Genomic DNA, 10,678 nt, shown 5'->3' on the forward strand with positions numbered 1-10,678 from the left:
TGTCAAAAGCAGCAGAGAGATCTAGAAGAATAAGTAGTGTGTAATGGCCTTTTGATCTAGCAGTGACTAGATCATTCACTACTTTGGTCAGTGCCGTCTCTGTGGAGTGTTGGGCACGAAAGCCTGACTGAAGTGGGTCCAATAAGTTGTGCGAGGTAAGAAAGAGTGTAAGGCGAGCGTAGGCAAGCCTCTGAAGTAGCTTGGAGGGACTGGGTAGCTGAGAAATGGGACGGTAGTTAGAGAGTGTGTTTGGGTCAGAGTTGTGTTTTTTTAGAATGGGAGTAATGTCTGCATGTTTAAACAGAGAGGGAAAGATACCAGGAGAGAGAGAGAGAGAGAGAGAGAGAGAGAGAGAGAGAGAGAGAGAGAGAGAGAGAGAGAGAGAGAGAGAGAGAGAGAGAGAAGATTACAGATTTTAGTTAAGGTTGGGATAAGCACAGGAGACAAAGTTTTACTGACCTGTGAGGGTATAGGATCAAGAGGAGAGGTAGTGGAGTAGGAGGATGAAAAGAGTGTTGATACTTCATCTTCACTTGTGGGATCAAATGAAGAGAAAGTGCCAGAGGGTTCAGGTAGGGAATTGAGCAGGTCACTGGCTGAGTTAGAGCATACCATTTCATCTCGAATTTTATCAATCTTATCCTTGAAGTAGGAAGCAAGTTCTTGTGCACGGATAGTAGCTAGTGGGGGAGGTGAGGGAGAGTAAAGAAGTGATTTAAATGTATTAAAAAGTCGCTTGGGGTTGTTGGCATGATAAGAGATGAGAGATTGGAAATATGTTTGTTTGGCAGTGTCCAGGGCCTGACGATAGGAGTGGTAGGTAGTCTTATATGTGAGAAAGTCACTTGGATTCTGAGATTTCCGCCACTGACGTTCTACTTTACGTGACAGTTTTTGTAGGTGTCTTGTTGATTTAGAGTGCCATGGTTGGCATCTAAGCCTACGTGGAGTGTGATGGGTAGCTGGAGCCACTTCATCAAGGGCACTCTCTAGGGTCTGGTGCAGGTGCTAGGGTCTGGTGCAGGTGTGATACAGCAGTGTCAGGTGTAGTAAATGTAGAGATTGGTGAGAGCAGTTGTTGCAGAGAAGTGGAAAGTTGTTGAAAATGTATATTGTTAGTATTTCTGCGGGTTAGAGGAGGCTTGCTTGGTTTTAGTGTCCTAGAATTTAAAGTAATAGAAGAGATTGTGAAGGTGATCAGGTTGTGATCAGAGAGAGGGAAAGGAGTGTTAGTGAATTCGGAAACTGAGCAGAGCCTGGTGAACACAAGATCAAGGCAGTGGCCCTCCTGGTGAGCAGAGGAGTTGGACCATTGGGTTAGGCCAAGAGAGGAGGTTAGAGAGAGGAGTTTGGATGCATGAACAGATTGTGGACTGTCAAGAGCTATATTGAAATCGCCCATAATGATGGTAGAGATGTCAGAGGATAAGAAGTGTGGGAGCCAGGCAGAAAAATCTTCTAGAAATTGTTGTTTAGGAGGGCAATAGATAGCTGCAACACGCAGAGAGAAGGGGGTGAAAATCCTGATAGAGTGAACTTCAAATGAGGTGAATGCGAGTGATGGAACCTGAGGTAGAACAGTGTATGTGAAAAACGGTGACAGTAAGATTCCGACCCCACCACCTTTACTATTATTAGGCCTAGATGTGTGTGAGAAGTGGAAACCACCATGTGACAGTGCTGCAGGGGAGGCAGTGTCTGATTGTGTGAGCCATGTTTCTGTTATAGCCAGCAGATTAAAGTTGTGAGACATGAAGAGGCCATGGATGGATGTTAATTTGTTACAAACAGAGCGTGCATTCAATAAGGCACATTTTAGTGATTTGGAGGGGGATGGGAGACACGTGATATTTATGAGGTTAGATGGATTTCTATGTTGTTTTGAGACAGCAGAGTGTGAGAGGGAAAGGTGGTTGGGGCCTGGATTTGGTGATGCCACCAGCTAATAAAAGCAGAAGAGTGAGATAAGTATTGGTGGATGTTTGCGAGTGTTTGTACTGGTGGCCAATTGCGGTTGTCACAGTACTTGCAGAGAGGAAAGTATAAATCTCATGAGTGTTTAGAAGAGGGGAGTGGAGAATAGAAGCTGTAATGTGTACAGTGGGGTGAGTTTCAGGGTGAGTGTAGAATGTGTTAAATTTGGTGAGAATTCCATGAATTGAAATTAGAAACAGTAGTTTGATGAACATGCTGAGGTTGTTTGTATTTTATGGGTTAAGTGGAGTTAGAGTAAGTTGTTAAAGTAAGTTACCTTTTCTTGATGTTTTTCAATGTTTGTTCAATTGTTTTTTTTAACTGTTCGGATAACACACTTATTAATTCCACACTTAATAAATTCCAGCAAGCTAGCCCCAGCAAGCTGACCCCTAAACTGACTCTAAAGAAATACTGTCTCTGATTAGGAACAGGCCTACCTCTGAACATTTGGTCACCTGATTGAAATGCTAATTGAACAAAGAACAAATTGCACAGGGTGGGTCAACAGACTAAAACTACTCTAGCTATTCACAATTTCTTGTGTTACAGGACTTGCTGAACAAGTGCAAAATAGGATACAACCAAATATTTACTTTATTTGTATTCAAGGAACAATACCCAGAGGTGTTATGTTTTACCCATTCACTGCCAAGGCAATCTGGAAAGTTGCAGCAGGCACTGACAGCCAAGTCTTTCACACAAAATCATATTGTGGCCACACCCCTAACGCAGGGCATACAGTATACAATTATCTGGCAAATGGACAAAAACGGTCTGTCAGACAAATTGGTTAAATCTGAGATTTAACCAATTTGTCTGAACAATCATATATGTCCATTTTCCAGTGTTTGGGAGGAAATGGCCGATTGTCATTTGCACCTATACATTACCAGATTTTCATTCCAACCAGCCAACTTGGACAAATGGTCTACAAAGATAACTGTATAGTGTATACCCAGCCTACAATTCAACTATTTGGCCTTTATTAGTATTAAAAAGGCCAAATGACCACATATTCAGGTTCTGGCCAGCAGAACGGCCATAATCACAAGGAGCAAATACTTCCTGTACATCGATGACAAAGGCTGAAGTAGTAGAGGGCAGAATTCTGATCCGGCAGGATGCTAAATTTTGCATGCAAAATATACAAAAATTACAACTATATAATAATTTTGTTGTATAACGTGCCAATTCAGTTCAAACTAACCAGGGTTGACAAGAATGACCAGCTAAAAATGCAGTATACGCTTAACTTCAATAAGGCTCAAATAGCAAAACCGTTAACTACAAGTATAGAGTAAAAAGTTATGGGCCAGTTTGAGGGCCACCTTCTTTATCCTTTATCAGATAAAAATGCAGATTACAAATAAAACTACGGAACCATTACTGCTATTAGGACTAAGCCGATTAAGAACCTAAAGTGGCTTCAGACTATCTTCTGCCCAAACTTATCTGCGTACTCCTACCATCACTTAACAGGCCAGCTACATGTCATCATTAACATACCAAATCAATTAAATTCCAGAGACACAATCAGCAAAATTGTGTGATATTTTACACATGAAGCTTAGCTGTGAAAACAAGTTTAATATGCCAGAGTTTAAAAAAGAAATAAAGAAAATCACACTTCCCTAAGCATAAATCGTTTCAACAATGTTTTACATAAGAGAAAGAGGGGGGGGGGGGGAGACCAAAAAAAAAAAAAACACACAATCTTCAAGAGACAATCTCAAAATATTTTATGACTAGAAATTTTGTACCCAAATGCACAAATAAAATGATGCACATCTAAAGTAACGTCATTTCAGCTATATGTCTATATTCACACAGCTATCTTAAGCAAACTTTATAAGGCAATCATGCTTTGGCCCAGTAAGGAGGCAGTTAAACTGGAGACTCACACCACAGCTCTCCTGTAGTTTCCCAGCCATATGCTGATACCCTTAAGACGCCATGCGCTCCAGCTTTATAAGCTTTCATCTCCAATTCTCTGTTTGAAACATGAACTGCTTGGTAACAATGACGCTCTGTGTGCCGAAAATCCTATTATTGATCCTCCTACTTACCTTGGGCTGCGCTCTTCTGGGAAATGCAACTTTGGGGTCAATCTGAAAGGGATGGGACACAGAGAAGGAAGAAAGAAAAAATAAAAAATAAAATCAGTGAGCGACTTGCATTAATTTTTTTTTCCACCACTGAGATTAATGGCTCTTATTTAAGGGTGGTATTATGGACATTTATCACAATACTGTTAGAAGGACATAATAGCGTACACTGTAATGCTCTGCAGCCCTGACAAAGTCAAAGGGGTTAATAGCTTGCTACAAACACTATAAAGTGAAATGACATTGATTTCCTTTATTAAAATGTTTTGAAAAATTAGAACTCCAGAGCACACAAGAGACCTAGTGATATTCATATAACAAAGTGCTTCTCTCTCGCTCAGTGTGCTGAACAGATGTTTCAGCCCCACAGCTAAAAACTTCAAGTTATTTGCATGTACTTCATATTGCACCATTCTGCAGAGGGATGTTCAAACAATTCTGGATAGAAACCTTCACCCAGCAGATTAATCTATGAAAAATAAAAAAACTCAACCCTTTCACAGCCACAACTCCGTGCTGTCTGCAATGCAAAATGCTGCTGTTTCAATGTAATCACTAGTAACATGTACAAATACGGATGCCAATACCTGCTTCAAAACATAAATCCCTTCTGCTAAAAAGCGACATGCAGTCTATTACAGTTTAGTAATAAATAAGTGGATTTTCCCTAGAGGACTTGAAATAAGCAAATGTTGTGGCTGGCAAGAAGCTATGTGTAAGCCTTCAAAATGTTTCTGAGATAAACACAAATCTAAGCAGCTCCACTGAGAAAATCTGTAGCAATAGGTTTTTCCTCCCCCAATTTACTTGGAAATCACAAATATATATTTAATATTGTGCCCATACTTTCTAATAGAGCAACACAAGTGCAACAGGTGCCGATCAGTCCCACATGGAGATCCATTACCTCATATGTGAGAAAAAAAATTCAGCCTTTGCAATTGCTTCCTAACACAAGTGGGGAGGTTGGAGTATTACTTTTATCCCAGTAGTAGAACACGGATGAAGGATCTCTTAAGTACAAATCATCAACAAAACAGGCCTAAGACAATGGTGCAATACTGATAAACAAAACCACCACACACAAAGGGCAGGTGTCACTGTTCTGCTGTTCTAGAAAGGGTTCATGTATGTAGCACTATGCAAGCTACATTACGTATAGCCTTAAATATGAGCCATTAATCCTTGCTTTTCCTTTCATGAGACAAACAGTAGAATACCCTACCCACCAACATTACATTAACAAGAAGAGGAGGCTAAATACAAAAAAAAAAAAAAAAAAAAGAGGCAATGCAACAGGTGAGATCTTTCCATTCAGGCAAATAAGATGTACAGTATACAGTAGTTGAAGCAATTTAGACATTCACTTTAAAAACACTTCACTACCTCAGCAGCTGACTTTACATTAGAGTACTAAAGAGAGATATTTATCAAAGCTTGGGGAGAGATACAGTGGAGAGACAAAGTACTAACCAAGCATCATTTAACTGTCATACTACAGGCTATGTTTGAAACATGACAGGAGCTGATTTATACTTTATGTGTACTTTATGTGTGTCCAAGCTCTGATCAATAGCCCCATTAATTTCAAATTTAACTTTCACCTTGCTGTTGTTACATTTCATAGGGAGAATAGTGGTCTGCTTTCACATTTTGACACTGATAAAGTGTATATATATATATAATTTTTTTTTTTTTGCTTGCATGGAAATCACTCACCTCCTGAACACCTGCCAATATTACATTGAATATACTTCTACCAAGTAATAGAAGAGTTAGTCAAACAAATTCTACTTACTGTATCTACAAATCCTCTAGAAAAAAAAATGCTATGACAATTTCTGAGGTTTGTGAACCATTACCTAAAATCAAAGCTTTTAACGCAAGCGTAAACAAGAGCGGTGACTCCGTGCCAAAAACCAATCGAGCTGCTTCCTGCACTGAATGTTAAAACACGAGTCAAAGACTAGATAGCGCAACATTAACAATAATCAAAAATGTGGTGAAAATTGCAACCATACAATTCACTTTTAAACCTAAACTGCCTAGCTTTTCACTTGTGGTTACGTATCCAATAAGAGCGGAAATCCAGCGCTAATTTTAAGGTCTCGACCTACTTATAATTTTCTTACAATATGCTTATTATTACTACTTATTTTATTTTTATTTTTTTAATGAGAAACAGGTTATCAATCTGGTCTGTAGACAGACTTCATCTCTACTGATGCCAAAAAAACAACAAAATCACCAGCCACAAACAAAATGTAATGAACATGAAACAAAGGACTGTGAAAATATTAGCAGGTATAAAAGGTTTAATTATAGATCTAGTGGAGTATTTTCTGTTTAGCTGGAAAATGGTGATAACACATAAGTGGGAGTAAAATAAAAATAAATTATATTTGCATGTGTATTTATCAGTAATTAACAGTCACCATGATGGATAGTAAATATCTATCATTTGTGTGTTACTGCTTTTCTAAATAAAGGCTATATTACCTTATAAGCTACACTATGTACAGTATTTGGGACAAATACAGTGACTGAATGCGGAGTTAAAATTCTGACATTTGACAGTTGTAAAAAAAAAAAAAGAAAGAAAAAAAAAATCTTATCTAATCAGAGTAATTAGCTCACCTTTCCCTCCTCATTAAGTAGGGTACCAGCAAAACATCTTTTGTCAGTGTGCCTTTTCCGAGCTTTGTTAAAGCATAATTACACTAGGTAATCGTGAGCAGAAAAGCCTATGGGTTTTTTTTTTAATCTTTGCAAACACAGAACATAAGCAAGATGTACAGACAGCAGTGGCAGGCCTGTAGTAGTCATTGAAATTAAAATTATGCATAATGGGACCTGTAGGTTTCAACAACACAACAAACAAGTTAAAGCATACATTGAAGGATGCTGATTTAACGACTTTGAAAAGAAAAGCCTTAAAATGTAGTCTAACTCCTTAACCCCAAACCATATTAGGTTTTGCTAAACTATATTGTGGTGGGCGTGGAGGGAGAAATAATAAAAAATATCAGTACAAGTATTATAATCTGAGATTTATGTGCAAAACAGCCAATTAAACAGATCTCTAACTGTAAACATCTGCAATCTAACTGTGGACTTAGAAGCAGTGGAAATATACAGGTGATGAACACAAGAAGCAACACATATAGCAAAAACTTTAGCCTGACCATTATATCCACAGTATGGTCCAGGAAAAGGACTAGTTCTTGAAACGTGCCTAATACGCACAACATTGCAGAATAAAAACAAACAAAAAACAAAAATAAGACATTAATTTGAAAAATAAAAAAGCACAACATACCGTCTTGGAATCTAATTCATGGTGGGGTTGAGCTAATACTTTATCTACACTTGCAGGATCTGCAAACGTAACAAAGCCGAAGCCTCTGAAATCAGACAAAGAACAAGAGAAACGACAATGAGTGCTAAACATAGAGCACAGATACAACATAGAAAGAAAAAAAAGAAAAAATTATCTCATTTACAGGTTTTTTTAATATATGTATCAAATATCAGAGGTGAAATTCTCTTGTGTTTTCAAAGCAGTAATAGGTAAACTGACAGAGGAACTGAGAATATGCTGGATTATGAGAGCTGAACTGTTCTGTACAAAGGTTTTTTTATGGTTCGTTTTCAACAGCATGTAAATTAAACTGTGAAATAGGGTGGATAAAGTGTGCTAAAAAAAAAAAAAATCCTAGAAATCTTATGGTTATAGAATACATCTAGAAATATATTTCCATTATGCCATGGGAATAGTTTTAAGCAAGAAGAAAACTTCAGACGTCATAACACCACGACTAGAACTTGTTACAAATAAAAACGTTACAGAAATCAATGTAACGCCAGAACTTTTGCACTGGGTAGATTGGGGAGTATCAACCACTAAAGTGAGTCTTGGATAGGTAGTTCCCTCAGAGATTTAATAGAGAAAAATAATAATCAACTAACATCACTAAAAGCAGTCCGAGGAAGAAGAGTTATACAATTGATTGTTTTTTTAAGTTTGTGTGTTTTTGGAGGTGGGGGGTTTATAGCACAGATTATAAAGCCAACAAACAGTGTGGCGGTGGTGATGAGCAGGCAGGGAGAATTGGGAGAGAAGGCAGTGAGGCGAGGGGGTGTGTGCCTGACAGCTGAGGTATAGCTGGAGACTGCATCTTCCCCTTAGGCCACTTCTCCACACTGCATCTATCTAAGAGACTGCTCAGAAGTTAAAAGATGCTCTGGCAGGAAGGAGACGTAGACGGAGATTACCTGGATCGCTTTGTGGTGGGGTCTCTCATCACCATGCATTCCCGGATTTCTCCAAATTTGCTAAAATAGTCTCTGAGGCTATCTGTGCACAAACAGGAGACATGACAGCTATAAGCAATGGGCAAGCAGCAGCACAGCCCACCCACAGCCATCCCACGGTTATAGAGCCCCAAATAGCGATAGGGGTCGAATAGAGGACTCAGAAAAGAGAAATAAATAAATAAGGAGAGCGAGAAGTGGGAGGCAGAGGAGAGGAGAGAGGGGAAGGGGAGAGGAGGAAGCTGGCACCGTGTAACAAAGAGCTACAAAGGGGCATCCGAGCAGCCTTACCTGGGGAGGTCTGCCAGCTCAGGCCGCCGATAAACATTTTACTAGAAGGGGAGGAAAACAGAACACAAGTCAGCACAGATGTCAGATCGGCCATTTTGACGTGTAACTTACAAAAGCTACAAGAAGGGAGAGCGGCGAGGCAGGGAGAGGAGGCAGCGGAGAGGGTGCCCGGGAGAGGAGGGGAGGCCCCTGCTGCTGCCTATGGCACCAAGCAGCGGCGGCGGCAGCAGCAGCGGGGGATGCCCTGCCTGCCCCCTCCGTGCCCCCTCTCCCTCACACCCCCTGCTGCACTTGCCCTTTACAGGAGAGTGGCCGCGGGGGCACCGGCATCTGCCAGCCGCCGAGGCACCATCCCATGCAACTTACCCGGGGTCGTGCTGAGAATCGCTCGGACTCCCGGAGGTGGCCTGGCTCCCGTCTGCCTCCATGTCCCCTCTAAGCAGTTAAAAAATAAATAACTAAATAAAAAATAAAATAAAAACAAAACCCAAAATATGAATCCACAGAGGCGGCGGCGGCAGGACAGTGAGGTGAGGGTAGGGTGCCAGCAGTCCGGCGCATAGGCAGGCAGGGGGCAGGCTGTCCGCACTCAGGTTCCGGGACTGGGTATCAGGTCTCTGCCTCTCAGGCAGCAGCAGCAGCTAAGCCAGGAGCCGCTAAGAGAATATTATTGAGCCGGGAAGAAGCTCGTCACACGTGGGATCAGCTCAGCATTGCTCTGCCTCCTTCTCCCGCCCACGGTGACAGCCCGGCCCTCTCCTCCTCCGTGGGAGGGCTGCTAGAACGTGGCGAAGCCCATCCACGGTGACATCACGCTCCCGTCCCACCTGCCCGGCTCCAGTCTCTGGCCAGTAACAACAACAATGATGATAGTGATAGTGTCCGTGACGTGCGCCGGAGCCTGGGCACGGCGGGATGAGGCAGCTGTGGCGGCGGTGACAGCGCGGGATGTGCTGGGTATGAGCGGCGCTAGTGAGGGCTGCTGCGGGATGGAGCCTGACAGAGCGGTTGCTGACGGCTCCCTCGCCACGCTGTAGCAGCAGCAGCAGCGTGATGAATGTAAACATACATGCGGGGCATCTCTCTGTCCGCGCACAGGCTTCCCGGACACACGCACTGACAGCGGCGTAGTAAGGGGCTGTCAGCGCCTCTCACATTACCAGTGCGAACACTAATCCTTTACATTTCTGACTGGAAATGCATGTGGAAGTTCTAAAGACATACTGCCGTGTATACTGGAGGTAACTGGAAGTGTGCACATGTCATTATTAGTTGACTCATCCCAGCTTCATCATGTACACTCTGATATTTCCATATAACCCAAGTAATACAAGCGCACAGCTTCCCAGACATGGTTTTCGTCCCAGGTCTATGACGGTCATTCCGAGTTGATCGCTAGATAAAAATGTTCGCAGCGCAGCGATTAAGTGAAAAAGCGGCACTTCTGCGCATGCGTACTTTCACAACGGCCGATGTAGTTTTACACGAGATCTAGCGAGACTTTTCATTCGCAATGTCCGCCGCAGAGTAATTGACAGGAAGTGGGCATTCCTGGGTGTCAACTGACCGTTTTTAGGGAGTGTTCGGTAAGAACGCAGGCATGCCAGGAAAAACGCAGGCGTGGCTGGGAGAACGCAGGGCGTGTTTGTGACGTCAAATCCGGTACTGAACAGTCTGAAGTGATCGCAAGCGCTGAGTAGGTCTGGAGCTACTCTGAAACTGCACAATTTTTTTTTTGTAGCCGCTGTGCGATCCTTTAGTTCGCACTTCTGCTAAGCTAAAATACACTCCCAGTGGGAGGCGGCATAGCGTTTGCACGGCTGCTAAAAACTGATAGCGAGCGATCAACTCAGAATGACCACCAATATTCAGACACCTCCTAAAGATTGTGGGCTTCATTCACGTGCAGTTCCACCTGCTCCCATCGTTGCAAAGTGCATATTTTCAGTACTTGACGTATATGCATAGAATCCGTTCTGCACGTGCGCTAA

At 41.9% G+C, this 10,678-nt stretch overlaps 1 protein-coding gene across 8 annotated transcripts in view; it reads right to left on the reverse strand.

Annotated features, from left to right (window-relative positions):
• MSI2 (musashi RNA binding protein 2) overlaps nucleotides 1–9,745 on the reverse strand; it is a 1,055,328-nt gene extending 1,045,583 nt beyond the window's left edge. For all 8 annotated transcript variants that reach the window (XM_063953648.1, XM_063953647.1, XM_063953646.1 and 5 more), the window contains exons 1-5: nucleotides 9,054–9,745; nucleotides 8,688–8,728; nucleotides 8,358–8,439; nucleotides 7,402–7,486; nucleotides 4,044–4,085 (exon numbers count right to left, since the gene is read on the reverse strand). In XM_063953648.1, coding sequence (XP_063809718.1) covers nucleotides 4,044–4,085; nucleotides 7,402–7,486; nucleotides 8,358–8,439; nucleotides 8,688–8,728; nucleotides 9,054–9,115 — 312 coding nt within the window. In that variant the 5' untranslated portion in view covers nucleotides 9,116–9,745. The remainder of the gene's footprint in view (nucleotides 1–4,043; nucleotides 4,086–7,401; nucleotides 7,487–8,357; nucleotides 8,440–8,687; nucleotides 8,729–9,053) is intronic.
• Between the last annotated feature and the right edge of the window lie 933 nt (nucleotides 9,746–10,678).

Source organism: Pseudophryne corroboree, chromosome 2 (assembly GCF_028390025.1).
Source record: "Pseudophryne corroboree isolate aPseCor3 chromosome 2, aPseCor3.hap2, whole genome shotgun sequence".
Lineage (NCBI taxonomy): Eukaryota > Metazoa > Chordata > Amphibia > Anura > Myobatrachidae > Pseudophryne > Pseudophryne corroboree.